A 19,794-nucleotide genomic window follows, 5' to 3' on the forward strand; every position below is an offset into this window, starting at 1 on the left:
TTATATTTGCATACTATTGTTTGTACAGATGAACGTGGTACCTTCATGCATTTGTAAATTGCCCTCAAGGATGAACCAGACTTGTGGAGGTCTATTTTATTTTTATTTTTAGGATTTTTCCCATGACGTCAAGCAAAGAGGCACATAGTTTGAAGGCAGGCTTGAAATAAATCCACACGTACACCTCCAATTGACTCAAATTATATCAATTAGCCTATCAGAAGCTTCTAAAGCCATGACATAATTTTCTGGAATTTTCCAAGCTGTTGAAAGGCACAGTCAACTTCTGACCCACTGGAATTGTGATACAGTGAATTATACATTAAATCATCTGTCTCTAAACAATTGTTGGGAAAATTACTTGTGTCATGCACAAAGTAGATGTCATAACCGACTTGCCAAAACTATAGTTTGTTGACAAGAAATTTGTGGAGTGCTTGAAAAATGAGTTTTAATGACTCCAACCTAAGTGTATGTAAACTTCCGACCTAGAATAATTTATTCACTTGGCTCAGTGTCAAACTCCATTTTATATATAGTACTTTCAGAAAGTATTCATACCCAATAACCTTTTCAATGGGATATATTTATTTATTTATTTTGTCTCCAATCTACACACAATACTGTAATGTCAAAGAGAAAAAATAAATAAAAATAAACACCAATATATTTTGATTAACCTGGATTATACAATATTTGCCCAATCTTTGTAAAATTCTTAAAGCTCTGTCAAGTTGGTTGTTGATCGTTGCTAGACAGCAATTTTCATTTCTTGATATATTTTTAAGCAGATTTAAGACAACTAATAGGCAAATTCAGGAACATTCAACGTCAGCTTTGTAAGTAACTCCAGTGTGTATTTTGCCTTGTGATTTAGGTTGTCCTGCTGAAAAGTGGATTTGTCTCCCAGTGTCTGTTGGAAAGCAGACTGAACCAGGTTTTCCTCTAGGACTTTGCCTGTGCTTAGCTCTATTCCTTTTCATCCTAAAACACTCCATAGACCTTGCCGATGACAAGCATGCCCAAAATTGATGAAGCCACCACCATGCTTGAAAATATGAAGTGTGGTACTCGGTGATGTGTTGGATTTGCCCCATAGTGCTTTGTATTCAGCACCAAGAGTTCATTCCTTTCCCAAATGTGTTAAAATTTTACTTTCGTGACTTATTCCAAACAGGATGCATGTTTTGGAATATTTTTATTCTGTACAGGCTGAACAGGCTTTCTTCAAGCTTCCTTTACACATCTACCAATAGGTATCCTTCTTTGTGAGGCATTGGAATTCCTCCCTGGTCTTTGTCGTTGAATCTGTGCTTGAAATTCCATTTTTACTCCTGAAGTTATTTAGACTTGCCATAACAAAGGGGTTGAATACTTTTTGTAAAAATATATACATATATTTTTTAATAAAAAAAATCTCCAAACATAATTCCACTTTATGGGTTATTGTGTGTAGATCAGCGACTCAAAATCTCAATTTAATCAATTTTATGTCCAGACTGTAACACAACAAAATTAGGAAAAAGTCAAGGGGTGTGAATACTTTCTGAAGGCACTGTACATGCAGTATGTACAAGAACAAGCAATATCTATACAACAATGCAGTTGTGAGCATACTAGGCATTCCTGTGATATAATACATCAATCTAACTGAATATGGATGTTGTGTTGGATTAATGTTCCAGGCAGGGCCCTGAATGTTCTTGGGCATTGGCAGTTGGTCTGGAAGAACTTCATGACCTTGGACTTCGACTACACAATTTGGCTCTTGCCAGCCCCATGCAGTTTTTTCCACTTCTGAGTAAGATCAAATTGGATCTGTCACATGCTTCTTAAACAACAGGTGTAGACTAACAGTGAAATTATTATTTATGGGCCCTTCCCAACAATACAGAGAGAACATAGAGAAATAATAGACAAGTAATAATAAATACACGAGTAACAATAACTTGGCTATATACTCGGTACCGAGTCGATGTGCAGTGGTACGAGGTAATTGTGGAAGTTACAGTGCATTTGGAAAGTATTCAGACCCCTTGACTTCTTCCACATTTTTTTACGTTCCAGCCTTAAGCTAAAATTGATTAAAAATATTGTTTTCCTCAACCATCTCCACACAATACCCCATAATGACAAAGCAAAAACAGTTTTTTAGACATTTTTGTAGATGTATAATAAAAAATACCTTATTTACATAAGTATTCAGACCCTTTGCTATGACACTTGAAATTTAGCTCACGTACATCCATTGATCATCCTTGAGATGTTTCTACAACTTGATTGGAGTCCACCTTTTGATAAATTCAATTAATTGGAGATGATTTGGAAAGGCTCAAACCTGTTTATTTAAGGTACCACAGTTAACAGTGCATGTCAAAGCAAAAACCAAGCCATAGAGCTCCAAGTCAGGATTATGTCGAGACACAGATCTGGGGAAGGGCACCCAAATATGTCTTTAGCATTCAAGGTCCCCAAGAACACAGTGGCCTCCATTCTTAAATGGAAGAAGTTTGGAACCACCAAGACTCTTCCTAGAGCTGGCTGCCCAGCCAAACTGAGCAATTCGGGAAGAAGGGCCTTGGTCAAGGAGGTGACCAAGAACCCAATGGTCACTCTGACAGAGCTCCATAGTTCCTCTGTGGAGATGAGAGAATATTCCAGAAGGACAAACATCTCTGCAGCATTTCACCAATCAGGCCTTTATGGCAGAGTGGCCAGACGAAAGCCACTCCTCAGCAAAGGGCACATGGCAGCCCGCTTGGAGTTTGCCAAATGGCACCTAAAGGACTCTCCGACAGTAAGAAACAAGATTTTCTGGTCTGATTGAACTGTTTAGCCTGAATGCCAAACGCCACATCTGGAGGAAACCAGGCACCATCCCTACGGTGAAGCATGGTGGTGGTAGCATCCTGGGGATGTTTTTCAGTGGCAGGGACTGGGAGATTAGTCAGGATCGAGGGAAAGATGAATGGAGCAAAGTACAGAGAGATACTTGATGAAAACCTGCTCAGGACCTCAGACTAGGGTGAAGATTCACCTTCCAAAAGGACGACCCTAAGCATTGAGTGGCCCAGACAATGCCCGGACTTGAACCCGATCGAACATCTCTGAAAATATTTGAAAATAGCTGTGCAATGACACTTCCCATCCAACCTGACAGAGCTTGAGAGGATCTGCAGAGAAGAATGGGAGAAACTCCCCGCATAGAGGTGTGCCAAGCTTGTATTGACATTCCCAACAAGACTCGCGGCTGTAATCATTGCCAATGGTACGTCAACAAAGTACTGAGTGAAGGGTCTGAATACTTATGTAAAAGTAATATTTCAGTTTCTAAAAAACAGATTTTTTTTCTATGTCATTGTGGAAAATTGTGTGTGCATTTTAGAATAAGGCTGTAACGTAACAATGTAGAAAAAGCCAAGTGGTCTGAATACTTTCCGAATGCACAGTATGTACATATAACTAGAAATACAGTGACTAGGCAACAGGATAGATAATAAACAGTAGCAGCAGCGTATGTGATGAGTCAATAATAGATAATAATAACACAACAGATATTGAGCTTGTTTCCAGCTGAAAGCTTTCGTCCAATGGATCTACGGGATCTGTACTACTAAAGCTGGTGTCAAGGTCGTCTTCATGGCAGCAGGATTAGTCTGTAGGACATACACATGTCTGATTAGCCAACATTTTACAACTTTGTTTCAAATACAAGGTATTATATCCACCCATCCCCCTCATGTCAATAGATCATGCTGGCTAACCTTCCCACACGATACCCCTCCCAACAGACACCAGTCGCTCACCCAACTACACTATGCCCTCCTTACTAAAAACTCTGCTTTTCTCCAATTTAAGACTTCAGGTTTTGCATAAACAATCAACTAAACCTCCATAATAAAGAGAACTACAGTAGACTTTTTAGTCTATTTATAAACATTTTTGTCTTAGATAAACAAATGTAGTTTGTTAGCTATACTACCTCTGCTTGAATTCTTAGTAAGTTAAGCAATTTAAATATTACCCCAGCAGCCTGTGCTTGTTTGTAGTTTTCACATCTAGGTACTGAGCACCACGCCATGACTTAACTTTATAATTGTTTTTGACCCAGTTGTTGTAATGTTAGCTACCTGTTGATACCCATTCTCAAATGGCTCCACCTCGACGGGTGGTATTTCATCCTGAAATTGCTATGAATTCTGGATATGGAGGTTTGGTTACAAACAAAAAATGTAGATGGCCCGTTTCTACTGGTGAGATGCAGAACCATTTGTATTTGCATGTAGTGAGGAAATTCTATTTCAATCAAATCAAATTGTATTGGTCACATACACGTGATTAGCAGATGTTATTGCGGGTGTAGTGAAATGCTTGTGCTTCGAGCTCCGACAGTGCAGTAATATCTAACAAGTCAGTGGTTCCCAAACGTTTATAGTCCCTTTCATCATCTATGGATCTATTGGGGCGGTAAGCAAATTGAAGTGGGTCTAGTGTGACAAGTAAGGTGGAGGTGATATGATCCTTGACTAGTCTCTCAAAGCACTTCATGATGACAGAGGTGAGTGCTATGGGGCAATAGTGATTTATTTCAGTTACCTTTGTTCCTGTACCCAAGAACGCAATGGTGGCCATCTTGAAGCATGTGGGGGGGGACATGCAGGGACATGCTGGGGTAGAGAGAGATTGAATATGCCCGTAAACACACCAGCCAGCTGGTCTGCACATGCTTTTGAGTATGTGGCTAGGGATGTCGTCTCGACCAGCAGTCTTGCGAGGGTTAACACAATTAAATGTTTTACTCATGTCGGCCATGGTGTAGGAGAGCCCACAGTCCTTGGTAGCGGGCCGCGTCGGTGGCACGGTGTTATCCTCAAAGCATGCAAAGAATATGTTTAGCCTTTCCAGAAGCAAGACTTCAGTCTCAGCGATGTGGTTGGTTTTAATTTTGTAGACACTTGATTGTCTGTAGTCCCTGCCACATATGTCTCTGAGCCATTGAATTACGACTCCACTTTATCAATTTTTTAAAACATTTAGCATGTTTGAATGTCTTGCGGAGTGAATAAATCCACTCTTTATATTCTAACATATTACCAGTCACCTTGCCATTGTTAAATGCGGTGGTTCTCGTTTTCGGTTTTGCGCGAATGCTACCATCTATCCACGGTTTCTAGTTAGGGTATGTTTTAATAGTCACAGTGGGTACTACATCTCCTATACACTTCCTTATGAACTCAGTCACTGTATCCGTGTATACGTCTAGATTATTTTTGCACTCTACCCAGACCATATCCCAGTCCACGTGATCAAAACAATCTTGAAGCATGGATTCCGATTGGTCAGACCGGCGTTGAATTGTACGAAGCAAGGGCACTTCCTGTTTGAGTTTCTGACTATAGGACGGGAGAAGCAAAATGGATTTGTTCTCAGATTTGCCGAAAGGAGGGCAGGGGAGGGCCTTGTAAACGTTCCAGATGTTTTAAATAGCAATGGTTGAGATTCTTAGTAGCGCGAGTAGGACAGTCAATATGTTGATAGAATTTCGGCAGCCTAGTCCTCGGTTTTGCTTTGTTAAAATTCACAGCTACAATAAATGCAGCCTCAGGATATGTGGTTTCCAGTTTGCATAAAGTCCAGTGAAGTTCTTTTGAGGGCCGTCAAGGTTTTGGTTTGAGGTGGGATGTAAACGGCCGTGGCGATGACCGAAGATAATTATTTTGGGAGATAACGTGGTCGGCATTTAATTGTGAGGTATTCTAGGTCAGCGAACAAAATGACTTGAGTTCCTGAATGTTCCTAGAATTACGCCATGATTCGTTAATCATGATACAGACCCCTCCGCCCTTCTGCTTCCCGGAGAGATATTTATTCCTGTCTGCGCGATGTTCTGAGAATCCTGCTGGCTTTACTGACTCCGATAGAGTTTCCAGAGAAAGCCGTGTTTCCGTGAAACAAAGTATGTTACAGGCCCCGATGTCTCTTTAGAAAGAAATCCTTGTTCGAAGCTCATCAACGTTGCTATCCAAAGACTGAACTAATATACTCAGTAATATACTCGGAAGCGGTGGGTGGTGTGCGCGCCTCCTAAGTTGAACCAGCAGGCCACCTCGAGTGCCTCTCCTCTGCTGGCGAGGTTTTGGATCGGTCTCTGGAATAAGTTTGATTGCTCTGGGGAGAGTGAACAAAGGATCGGCTCCAGAGATGTCGTATTGCTGGTCATAATAATGGTAGTTCGCCTCTCTAATATCCAATAGTTCTTCCTGGCTGTAGGTAATGACACATAACATTTTCTGAGGTAATAATGTAAAAAATTGTACATTTAAAAAACAAAATACTGCAAAGTCTTCTAAGAGCTAGTCGCGATGCTGCCATCTCCGTCGGCATCATGCTAGTAGCTAATGACACATGTTCATAACATACTAATGTATGTACAGTATACGGTGAAATGTCCTTCTTTGGGATATGACCCATTCTGGTTGTTAGCCATACTTAAATGAGTGACTCAGTAAACCACAACAGTACTATTATCATTTAAGATAGAAGGCATTCGCTCTGTGTCTGAACTGCTGAGACGGATTAGAGATTGGCAGAGTGGAATTACAAATGTAACTGTTTGGAATGGAAATTGACCCCAGGTCTGTTCTCTGCTGTTGAACTTGGCGGGCTCCCTGAAACACACACACACACACACCCCTCCTCCATTATACTGAGAGAGGTGCTTGTGTCGGGATCTGTGAAATGTTGGCACTCGCTCACTTCCACAAGCAGAGAGAGCTCTCTGAGAAGTAATAGCAGGAAGCAGCATGATCGGAACTGCGTTTCTCCTCTTGTTCCAGTCAACAGTGAAACAACAAAACATCTCTCCTCACATATCTGTCTTCGATAATAGCACCGTGTAGAGATGACAGCTTTATGGCTGGTATTTTCCAGATTCCCCCTCCTGTTTCCCCAGGCAGGCAGCTCAGCTCTGTGTTCATCCTGTAGGAGTGGAGGAGTGTCTGAGCATAGCATGGACACAGGTGTTGTGTTTTGTGTAAAGGATAGGATACAATACCAACCCCCTGCATTCCCAGGGCCTGCAGAAACTGTTCTGCATCCGTTGGCACAGCGACAGGAGAACTGAGAGGCCCGTTGAGTGGGGGGGTTCAACCTGAAGCCAACTTGAAGCCCTACTCAAACACACAAAACCACTCACAGTGAAAAGGGGGTCCATTGAAATTCACCAGTGTAAACAGCAGATCAATAGTACTGAATTGTCTGTTTAGAAGATGGCCAGGTCCTTCTCTTGAGACTTCCCTTCCTCTGTGAGGAATATTCCCGTGCCTCACCATGCATTTCATCTGTCACGCGCCACAGTCTGGTTAGAGGGATTTGAGCAGACTGAGAGCAGAGCAGTGAGTCGGTCAGTCTGAGGACTGGGGTGGAAAGAGCCTGATGACAGGCTCTGATGAGTCTGTGACATGCAGCAGGGCAGGATGTCAAACAGATCTGATCCGGATCCACATAGACACACACACATGCTGCCTCCGCCTCGTGTTCAAGGTACTGGAGTTAAAACTTGTTATGGCTGCAATCCCAATACAGGGATCGATATGACAACTACCAGTGAAAATAGAGGGCGCCAAATTCAAACCACAGGAATCTCATAATTACAATTCCTAAAACATACATGTGTTTGTCTTATATCATTTTCACGGTAATCTTGTTGTTAATTCCACCAAAGTGTCCAATTTTCATATAGGCTTTTCAGCGAAAGCACTACAAACGATTATGTTAGGTCTCCACCAAACCACAATAAGCACAGCCATTTTCCAGCGAAATATAGCATTCACAAAAAGCACAAATAAAGATATAATTAATCACTAACCTTGAATTATCTTCATCAGATGACACTCATAGGACTTCACGTTATACAATACATGCATGTTTTGTTTGATAAAGTTCATATTTAAATAAAAAAATATGAGTTTACATTGGCTTATTAAATTAACTTGTTCCAAAAACATCAAGTGATTTTGAATAACCACATCGTTTCAATAGACATACTCATCATAAATGTAGATGATAATACAAGTTATACACATGGAATTATAGATATACCTCTCCTTAATGCAACCGCTGTGTCAGATTTTTTTTAAAGTTTACGGAAAAAGCAACACATGCAATAATCTGAGATGGCACTCAGAACAGAAGACAAATTAGCCACCATGTTGGAGTCAACAGAAACCAGAAAATACATGATAAATGTTTCCTTACCTTTGAACTTCATCAGAATGCAGTCCTATGAATCTCTGGTCCACAATAAATGCTTGGTTTGTTTGAAAATGTCCGTTACTTTTGTCCAATTCGCTACTTTGGTTAGCGCGCTTGGTAAACAATTCCAAAGTCACAGCGCGTCCACTATAATGTGACGAAATGTCCAAAAGTTCCGTAACAGTTATTAGAAACATGTCAAACGATGTACTGAATCAATCTTTAGAATGTTGTTTACATATATCTTGAATAATGTTCCAACCGGAGAATTAGAATGACTTCAGATGAGCGAAGGAACGCAGGTCCTTCATCTGTGAACGCGAATAGTGAATGCATGGTCAACTCGTGGAAGTGGTGACTATTTCCTGTGTCATTCGACCCCCCTTCACATGAGTCATCCATTGACTGTTGAGATCTAGTGGAAGGCGTAGGAAGTGAAAACTCATCCATATCGCGTTGTAATTTAATTGAGAGCTTGGTTGAAATTCTGCCCCCCCCCCTCAGGTTTTTGCCTGCTATATTTGTTCTGTTATGCTCAGACATAATTCAAACAGTTTTAGAAATTTCAGAGTGTTTTCTATCCAATACTAATAATAATAATATGCATATATTAGCAACTGAGACTGAGGAGCTGGCCATTTACACCTTTTCATCCAAGCTACTCAATACTGCCCCTGCAGCCATAAAAGTTAACACAGCTTCATTATATCAAATTAAGAGGCAGCTTATGGACAGACGTGGAAATGTTTTGCCCCATTTCATTTTCTTATTTTATTTCACCTTTATTTAACTAGGTAGGACAGTTGAGAACAAGTTCACATTTACAATTGTGACCTGGCCAAGATAAAGCAAAGCAGTGTGACAAAAACAACAATACAGAGTTACACATGGAATAAACAAACGTACACTTCGATAACACAATAGAAAAATCTGTATACAGTGTGTGCAAATGAGGTAAGGCAATAAATAGGCCATAGTGGCGAAGTAATTACAATTTAGCAATTAACACTGGAGTGATAGATGTGCAGATGAGGATGTGCAACTAGAAATACTGGTGTGCAAAAGAGCAGAAAAAACAAGTATGGGGATATGAGACGGTTGGTTGGGCTATTTACAGATGGGCTGTGTACAGCTGCAGCGATCGGTAAGCTGCTCTGACCGCTGATGCTTTAAAGCTAGTGAGGGAGATGTAAGTCTCCAACTTCAGTGATTTTTGCAATTCGTTCCAGTCATTGGCAGCAGAGAACTTGAAGGAAAGGTGCCAAAGAGGTGTTTGCTTTGGGGATGACCACTGCTGGAGCGCTTGCTACGGGTGGGTGTTGCTAAGGTGACCAGTGAGCTGAGATAATGCGGGGCTTTAACTAGCAAAGACTTATAGATGACCTGGAGCCAGTGGGATTGGGGACGAATATGTAGCGAGGACCAGCCAACGAGAGCATACAGGTCGCAGTGGTGGCTGGTATAAGGGACTTTGGTGACAAAACGGATGGCACTGTGATAGACTACATCCGGTTTGCTGAGTAGAGTGTTGGAGGCTATTTTGTAAATTACATCGCCGAAGTCAGAACCGTCAAGAGTAGTGATGCTAGTCGGACAGGCGGGTGCGGGCAGCGAACGGTTGAAAAGCATGTATTTGGCTTTACTAGCGTTTAAGAGCAATTGGAGGCCACGGAAGGAGTGTTGTATGGCATTGAAGCTCGTTTGGAGGTTAGTTAACACAGTGTCCAAAGACGGGCAAGATGTATACAAAATGGTGTCGTCTGCGTAGAGGTGGATCAGGGAATCGCCCACAGCAAGAGTGACATCGTTGATATATACATAGAAAAGAGTCGGCCCGAGAATTGAACCCTGTGGTACCCCCATAGAGACTGCCAGAGGACCGGACAACAGGCCCTCCGATTTGACACACTGAACTCTATCTGAGAAGTAGTTGGTGAACCAGGCGAGGCAGTCATTTGAGAAACCAAGGCTGTTGAGTCTGCCGATAAGAATACGGTGATTGACAGAGTTGAAAGCCTTGGCCAGGTCGATGAAGACGGCTGCACAGTACTGTCTTTTATTGATGGCGGTTATGATATAATTTAGTACCTTGAGCGTGGCTGAGGTGCACCCGTGCCCAGCTCGAAAACCGGATTGCACAGCGGAGAAGGTACGGTGGGATTCGAAATGGTCAGTGATATGTTTATTAACATGGCTTTCGAAGACTTTAGATAGGCAGGGCAGGATGGATATAGGTCTATAACAGTTTGGGTCTAGAGTGTCACCCCCTTTGTAGAGGGGGATGACCGCGGCAGCTTTCCAATCTTTAGGGATCTCAGATGATACTAACGAGAGGTTGAACAGACTGGTCATAGGGGTTGCAACAACAGCTGTGGATAATTTTAGAAAGAGAGGGTCCAGATTGTCTAGCCCAGCTGATTTTGTACGTGTCCAGGTTTTGCAGCTCTTTTCAGAACATCTGCTATCTGGATTTGGGCGAAAGAGAACCTGGGGAGGCTTGGATAAGTAGCTGCGGGGGGTGTGGGGCTGTTGGCCTGGGTTGGGGTAGCCAGGAGGAAGACATGGCCAGCTGTAGCGAAATGCTTGTTGAAATTCTCGATTATCGTGGATTTATTGGTGGTGACAGTGTTACCTAGCTTCAGTGCAGTGGGCAGTTGGAAGGAGGTGCTCTTATTCTCCATGGATCTTAGTGTCCCAAAAGTTTTGGAGTTAGAGCTACAGGATGCACATTTCTGTATGAAAACGCTAGCCTTTGCTTTCCTGACTGCCTGCGTGTATTGATTCCTGACTTCCCTGAAAAGTTGCATATCGCTGGGACTATTCGATGCTAGTGCAGTCCGCCACAGGATGTTTGTGTGCTGGTCGAGTACAGTCCATATAGTCCGGTGAAGTTCCTTGATGGCCATCTTGGTGTCTGCTTGATGGGGAATACACAGCTGTAACTATAACCGACGAGAATTCTCTTGGTAGGTAAAATGGCCGGCACTTGATTGTATGGAATTTTAGATCTGGTGAGCAGAAGGACTTGAGTTCCTTTATGTTGTTATGATTACACCATGAATCGTTAATCATAAAGCATACACCCCCCGCCCTTCCTTTTCCCAGAGATGTGTTTTATCTCTGTCAGCTCGATGCTTGGAGAAGCCCACTGGCTAAACCGATTCCGACAACATATCCCGATAGAGCCATGTTTCCGTGAAACAGAGAATGTTACAATCTCTGATATCTCTGTGGAAGGAAACCCTTGCTCAAATTTCATCTACCTTGTTGTCAAGAGACTAGACATTGGCTAGTAGTATACTCAGGAGAGGTGTGCGATGTGCATGCTACGGAGCCTGGCCAGGTGGCCGCTTCGTCCAACCCTTCTGAGGCGTCTTTGTTTTGGATCACCTATTGGAATTAGCTCCATAGTCCTGGGTGGTGGTCCGAAGAGAGGATCTACTTCGGGAAAGTCGTATTCCTAGTCGTAATGTTGCTAAGTTTACGTTGCTCTTATATCCAATAGTTCTTCCCGGGTGTATGTAATAAGACTTAAGATTTCCTGTTGTATCAATGTAAGAAATAATGCATAAAAAACAAAATACTGCATAGTTTCCTAAGAACTCGAAGTGAGGTGACCATCTCTGTCGGTGTTATACTGAATCAGGGATATGGGAGGAAGTGACCTGGGGATGGCCTTACCAGCTGACCACTGACCCTCTGCTTGCACTTGTGCATTCATTTCTCTTTCACACTGTCTCTGTTACCAGACACGCACGCACGCACGACCCCCAAGCCCTCCTGATTCCCTCCTTCCCTTAGGGTGTCTGCTGGTCCTCTCTCCTCCCCCAGCAGACTGGTGAGTTAGCTGGTGGCTACTGCTGCTGATGAGCCAACATGTTTTCCTGAGTGGCAGGAAGCGCTCTAACACAATCAGCAGTGTTGAAAAGTGGACCATGTGAGAGGCTGAGATAAGAGCCTTGCCTGGGCCCTGGGCCCTCGGTACAGACCCAGTACCATCTTCTTCCCTCACTGAACCTCCTCACGGTTGGTGCGGTGTGCAGTGTGCAGTTAGGGCATTTTTACACACCATTTTCAGCTGTAAACCTAGTTCAAATCAGAGTTCAATTATTTGTTACATTGTCTTTTTTATTTTCTCCATTTGGTCTGGTTGGTTTCACATTTGTCAAATGAACAAAAAAATCCATCTAAACAAAGCAAGTGTCCAACATGCAGGATAATAGCTAACTGTCATTTGATCATTTGACACATCTCTCTAATCATTAAATGCCTGTTATCTATGATTATCATTTCATTAAAGTGTCAAACAACCGATAATACTACACATCTCTAGTTATTTTCCTGTGTTTGGTACCGACTGCGTTCTAACCTGCAGCGAACCACACCATGGTACGAATGGAATCTGACCCAGACCACCCTTTTTGAGTGAACCACGGTGTGTTGTTTAGTGGGCTCCAATTGAGGATGGTGTTTACACCAGTGCAAACAAACCAAACTAAGGGGGGAAATGCACCTGAATTAGAAGAAAAAAAAACATTCCACTCCAAACTAATTGGGTTTGAAAGCCCCCTTTTTAAAGTGTGTGATTAGTCTTCCGAGTAGCCCTTGGGATTTTTAACTCAAGGTTATTAGGCCTGTAAGCTATTCAGGTGAACAGTAGTTTGAAGGGCTAGGCTAGTTAAAATGCTCAACAAATTCTCTGGCTCAATACTGGGGCTGTGATTTGTAGATCTGGCCCTGATTCTTTTGTCTTGTAAGACAGACTGTGTTTTATATTGATGGGCTGAGTGTGTGTGTGTGTTTAAGTGTGACAGGGTGGTATGAACTAAAAGCAGTGTGGGATTAGCTCAGTGACTGTCTGCACCAGCATGGCAGATACTATCAAGAGGTGTTGGAGAAAGAATATATAATGTAGTGTCGCCTCTGGGGAGAGCGGGATATTGAGATATAGAGAGAGAGGTGTTGCAGGGGCTTGGCTTGTATATTAAACAAGCGTAGTGCAGTAAGGTCTTGTTACAAGCTGACACACACACACACACACACACACACACACACACACACACACACACACACACACACACACACACACACACACACACACACACACACACACACACACACACACACACACACACCGACCCCACATACACACTGAAAATAAAATAAATTGGTGGCAGACTTGAAGGGCCATTTTGTATCCTACTCACTGAGACTGGGCTGGATCAATCAAATTCAATCAATAAAATCAGCAGATGTCACAAAGTGCGTATGAGAGCCATCAGCTCCATCTGAGCCATACCCATTAGAGAGGGAGAAATACACAGTACACAAGCTCACACATCACTCTCATCACAGATCATGCACTCAATGAATCCCAACATTTCAAAAGTGCTTAGTGTGCTGGCGTGTGCAGGATAGGGTATTATGTAGTGATAATATTATTTTTGATCATATAGTTTTGACTCGCAATAGTATTTTTGCGCTAGTTGGCTGTACCTGCACCAAAACGGCGATATTTTTCCTTCCTAGCTTGTTCTCCACCTTCTTTTTAAATAGGAAGGCAATTTGTTTTCAGCACTTGTATTTCCATGACTGTTATAGATCAAAGCTAGTTCTCATGGCTCTCTCTTGTCCCTCTGCAGCAGACGTATGGTGAGCAATATGTTTAGAACATCGAATCGCAATGAAAATCACAGTATCGAATCGCAATCGTGAGAATCGCATACATATCGTACCGGCACCAAAGTATCGTGTTATTATCGTATCATGAGGTCCCTGGCAATTCCCAGCACTAGTATTATGTTAGTAAGTAAGTGTTAATGGAGTCTGAATTAAATGTCCCTCCTATTTGACCCGTAATCCAGCCTTATTAAGAGGATTGTGTTCTTGAAAAAAAGATGACACTTTTTTTTGAAGCAGACTTATCCGCCATGCTCGGCCATGTTGTTCTTGGCACACCGTTAAGGCCAGTTACATTTCAGTGTTCAGGTGCTACTGTGTGTTTTGCTGCCAATATCTATACTTTTGGGAATACTGCAGTATGATGGCATTGTTGTTTATTATGGTTTATATTTAGCCCTGCGTTGCACATATTGCATTGCATGTGGTGCTGCAATTCCACTCGGTTGCAGACGCTTGTGATGAATGTGCCAATACCAGACCTTATTCAATATTCAGATTCAATCAGATCAGAGCTGCAATCAGATTAACCTGAGAACAAAGGACGAGACCAGCTCCTGTCTCATCCAGGTCCGTGTATTCTATTATGGCCGTTGTTATTTGCCTTGTGGGCGAGATCCATGGAACACAAGTTCAAATGTTATTACAGGGGGATGTATGATTCTTCATTGTATCTCTGCTTTAATCTGTGGGCTAACATAAATCACCAGACAGACTGTCATTGTCCCGCGGTGGTTGGTTGGATACAAATGCCAGCCATCCGCCCAAGCCAATTACTGGAGACTATCTGGGCTGTGTTTGGTCTCCATCCAGTTGGCTGGTGGTGAAAGAGGGTGTTTTGAACAGAACTGAGGCGCAGGAGAGACCGAACAGAAGGTGAATCTTAATTGCTCAATTAGGGGGAAGAAGTCTGCCCCTGTTAAATGTTCTCATCATAGGGGACATGGCATGGAAGAGAAAGGTTTTGTGATTGATACCAAGCCTGGGGGGAAGGGGGGGGGGGTATTTTTGGGTTGTTTTCTTATTAGTTAAGTGCTGACCTCACCATAATGTAAATGCACTTAGCCATGTGTCGTGTGAGCTGTGGTGTTAATGATGTGGGATGATCTGTTATGGAGATGGAGTGCAATAGGTTCAAGGCCAGGTCGAGATTGGTTGGGATTGGTAGTCCCATAGAGTGGCACACAATTGGCGTCGTCTGGGTTTGGCCGGGGTAGGCTGTCATTGTAAATAAGAATTTGTTCTTAACTGACTTGCCTAGTTAAATAAAGGTTAAATAAATCAAAAAGTAAAGAGGAAACTGGGCCAGCAGTCGCATACACGTACGCAGGTCAGCACTTTTAACTCATCGGAAAAATAACCCAAAAATAACCCATCTTTGAAACGATGTGTTTTACAAAGGATTGGAGAGAAGACTAATAATATGGTTGTTCTAGATTCTGTAATTGGACACGGTTTACGCGAATGAAGTCACTTTGACATAATGTGTCATGGCGCTCCTCTCCCCATAGACACTGGCCTACAGTTTAATTCTATGGTCCTGTCCTCTCCTGTACCTCACTATCTCCCTGCTCATCAGTGAGGCTCCTGGGGATTCCATTCTCCTTCCAGCCGTGTGCATGTCTCCCCCTTAGATCTGCTGAGGACCACAGTTGAATGATCTACACCATTTAAACAGACAGCACCATCCTCATCCATTGATTTAACTGCTTTCTTTAGAACATGTTAGCTTGATTTATAGATGACGTTTTTCCTCACAAAGTCCTTGGTGTGCTGTTATGTAAATCCTCGTGTCCATTGAGTTACCACTAAGGATGCTTGAGCTATATGATTATGTATGACACCATATGTTTGATTGAGACATGAAGAATTATGGGTAATTGGCGCACTGGAATTTAGTTTTCATTTTTAATGCTGTAATGGCAGCCTTTTGACATTTTTCCCAGGTTCACTAAACAATAATCCTTTTTGTTTTGTTCGTCTGGGTAGTTGAAATTGATCTGACTGTGTGCTTCTGTTTCCTTGCAGATATCTTTGAGAAGAGTGAATTGAAGACCTTCTTCGAAAGCAACTGTTCTCAGATTTATTTTATCTTCTATGAAAATTTCATTACACTGGAAAGTAACATAAAGCAAAAAGGTAAGTAAGAGTGTGCTGCCTGTGTGTCTGTTTAAAACTGTGCCCATGGCTACTACTCCAGTAACCAACCCTCAGTAGTAGGGTGTATAATTAGCTGGCTAATGGCTTTTTCACCTCGTTCAGAGCCGGTGTCATGTTCAATCCTGCAGGGGTTGTAGTTTTCATTCCAACTACTTCCCTAAGCTGTTCAATACCAATTAGATGAACATAAATTCAGATCTATTATTGCATTGCAGCAGTGAAATGCAGTGGCGTGTAGGGAAGCCAGGCTTCCCCAAACATTTAAGTTAGGCTTCCTCCCAAAAATTATAAATAAATAAAAAACATCTTTTAGTCTCTCTGTGTTTCACACATTTCCTCCAATTTGCAAGAGGCTGAATGTATATCATCGGCGAAACAGCGCCGGTATGTCATAATTATGTACAATTCTGGCAAATGATTTACGGTCTTTGTTAGGAAGAAATGGTCTTCACACAGTCTGCAACGAGTCAGGCGGCCCAAACTGCTGCATATACCCTGACTCTGCTTGCACTGAACGCAAGAGAAGTGACACAATTTCCCTAGTTAAAATAAATTAATGTTAGCAGGCAATATTAACTAAATATGCAGGTTTAAAAATATATACTTGTGTATTGATTTTAATAAAGGCATTGGTGTTTATGGTTAGGTACACATTGGTGCAATGCCAGTGTTTTTCTTTGCGAATGCGCTTGTTAAATCACCCGTTTGGCAAAGTAGGCTTTGATTCGATGATCAATTAACAGGCACCGCATTGATTATATGCAACGCAGGACAAGCTAGATAAACTAGTAATATCATCAACCTTGTGTAATTAACTAGTGATTATGTTAAGATTGATTGATTGTTTTTTGTAAGATAAGTTTAATGCTAGCTAGCAACTTACCTTGGCTCCTTGCTGCACTCACGTAACAGGTAGTCTGCCTGCCACGCAGTCTCCTCGCGGAGTGCAATGTAATCGGCCATAATCGGTGTCCAAAAATGCTAATTACCGATTGTTATGAAAACTTAAAATCGGCCCTAAATAATTAGCCATTCCGATTAATTGGTTGACCTCTAACATAGATTGTAAACTGGCTTGGCTTCTCGGTGCCCACGCACCGCTACTGGTGAAATTATTTAAGTGTGCAACCAAAAAGTTATCAGTAATTTGGGGCCATTCAGAGGGGGAAAAGAGTACTAGTACGATGAGGTGTAAAACCTCAGAGTAATGCACTACATTATCAAATTAATTTGTGGGGAAAAAGAGAAATATCATTATTTTAGGGTTTAGAGTTGTTCGTTTCATGAATTCACATGTTTTGAAATCTTCTGTCACTGCTATAAAATATAGGACTATGTCTACACAATGGATTGTGGCAGCGTGGAAATATTGCTGGGGGCCAGGCCTAATAGAAGAACCTAGAAAGTGCATCACAGCAGGCTCAGCTTTCCTAGAACCCTCTCCTTCTCACAATAGTCTTGTCAATACCAGCCACACTTACTCTGAGGCACTCCTCCTTCAGTGAAGAAATAGATTTAGTACAGGATTTCTGAGACAGAGACATGTACTCTAGGTAAATACATTCAGAGAGGAGGAGAGTAGAACAAAAAAGAGCTTGATCAGGCCCGTTATCGAACCCAGAGAAAATGGACTGTATTTACCTACCAGGGGGGCAAGGTGGAGCTACACGTCAATACTACCATATTGCTTACAGCCTACCTATCCTGTTCTTTCAGATCTACACAAGTGCTTAGAGGGTAGGGCACAGCCAGGGCTTGTTTTTGAACCAGACTTCTCTCCCCCCTGCTGTCTGTCTGTCGGTTAATGCATAGGCTCTGTAATGTAATCCTCTCCTCAAGTCCCCTTCCTGCACTCACTGTGAGTCCTGGATGACAACCTCCATGGTTAATGCATGCTCCATCATAGGGCCTTCAATAATCAACCCCCTCCACTTTCCCCATCCTCACTACTCTTTAAAGCACTATTCTGATGACATCATGGAGAATGCCGACTCCTCCTCACAGCTTTTGACCTGGACTAGAGTCGGCTATACTTTGATGATGACCTCGTTCTAGAGACACACAGAAGGGTGTACAGTCCACACTCATGAAAGTCACACGACTGTCAGTGCTTTGGCATGATGAAGTACCATAGAGCCTCTTTCCTACTACCCTTACCCTCAGCTCTTATCCAAGTCAATGTTTCTCACTTCCTTGTAACACAGAACTGACATCCCCAGTGTTGTGATCAGTTAAGACTTACAAAAGTGATCTGAATGAAAAGCAGATGCTGGACTTATAACAAGGGTTAAATAAAAAAAACTGTAGGAAGAAGTGGCAGTTTCCAAACCCCAATGTTGAAATGTCTTTTATGGATGAAAATAAAACATAATTAGTGTGTGGTGTTTCACTGTGTGTACAAGTGGGTAACCTTTACAGGTGTACGGTGTGACATGGAAATGTGTTTTTTGCATATCCTCCCCTAACAAGCAACATCTACCTCTCCTAACAAGCAACATCTACCTCTCCTAACAAGCAACATCTACCTCTCCTAACAAGCAACATCTACCTCCCCTAACAAGCAACATCTACCTCCCCTAACAAGCAACATCTACCCCCCCTAACAAGCAACATCTACCCCCCCTAACAAGCAACATCTACCCCCCCTAACAAGCAATATCTACCCCCCTAACAAGCAACATCTACCTCCCCTAACAAGCAACATCTACCTCCCCTAACAAGCAACCTCTACCTCCCCTAACAAGCAACATCTACCTCCCTAACAAGCAACCTCTCCCCTAACAAGCAACCTCTACCTCCCTAACAAGCAACCTCTACCTCCCCTAACAAGCAACCTCTACCTCCCCTAACAAGCAACCTCTACCTCCCCTAACAAGCAACCTCTACCTCTCCTAACAAGCAACATCTACCTCTCCTAACAAGCAACATCTACCTCTCCTAACAAGCAACATCTACCTCCCTAACAAGCAACATCTACCTCCCCTAACAAGCAACATCTACCTCCCTAACAAGCAACATCTACCTCCCCTAACAAGCAACATCTACCTCTCCTAACAAGCAACATCTACCTCTCCTAACAAGCAACATCTACCTCCCCTAACAAGCAACATCTACCTCCCCTAACAAGCAACATCTACCTCCCCTAACAAGCAACATCTACCTCCCCTAACAAGCAACATCTACCTCCCCTAACAAGCAACATCTACCTCTCCTAACAAGCAACATCTACCTCTCCTAACAAGCAACATCTACCTCTCCTAACAAGCAACATCTACCTCCCTAACAAGCAACATCTACCTCCCCTAACAAGCAACATCTACCTCCCCTAACAAGCAACATCTACCTCCCCTAACAAGCAACATCTACCTCCCCTAACAAGCAACATCTACCTCTCCTAACAAGCAACATCTACCTCTCCTAACAAGCAACATCTGACATGTTCTACCCTCTTGTGGCTTTGAGTCAGTGACTCTTGTCACGGAGTGACATTTAAATGGTCTCTTCTCTCTTTCAGGGAACAAATCTCAGAGGGAGGAGCTGGACTCTATCCTCTTTATTTTTGAAGTAAGTTGCTGTACCTTTCTGTTCTGAATGATGATGATTCTCTGTCTGATGTCTAGTGACAGTTCTAGCCGTAGACATGGATCAGATCTGTCTCTGGGGTTACAGCATTCAACCTGTTTACTCAACTCTGCTTGGTAC

At 42.5% G+C, this 19,794-nt stretch overlaps 1 protein-coding gene across 4 annotated transcripts in view; it reads left to right on the forward strand.

Moving 5' to 3' along the window:
* The window catches only part of LOC124001930 (ral GTPase-activating protein subunit alpha-2-like), a 193,369-nt gene that overhangs the window by 24,323 nt on the left and 149,252 nt on the right, over positions 1 to 19,794 (forward strand). For all 4 annotated transcript variants that reach the window (XM_046309095.1, XM_046309098.1, XM_046309097.1 and 1 more), the window contains exons 2-3: positions 15,961 to 16,071; positions 19,607 to 19,656. In XM_046309095.1, coding sequence (XP_046165051.1) covers positions 15,961 to 16,071; positions 19,607 to 19,656 — 161 coding nt within the window. The remainder of the gene's footprint in view (positions 1 to 15,960; positions 16,072 to 19,606; positions 19,657 to 19,794) is intronic.

This window comes from Oncorhynchus gorbuscha, linkage group LG17 (assembly GCF_021184085.1).
Source record: "Oncorhynchus gorbuscha isolate QuinsamMale2020 ecotype Even-year linkage group LG17, OgorEven_v1.0, whole genome shotgun sequence".
Lineage (NCBI taxonomy): Eukaryota > Metazoa > Chordata > Actinopteri > Salmoniformes > Salmonidae > Oncorhynchus > Oncorhynchus gorbuscha.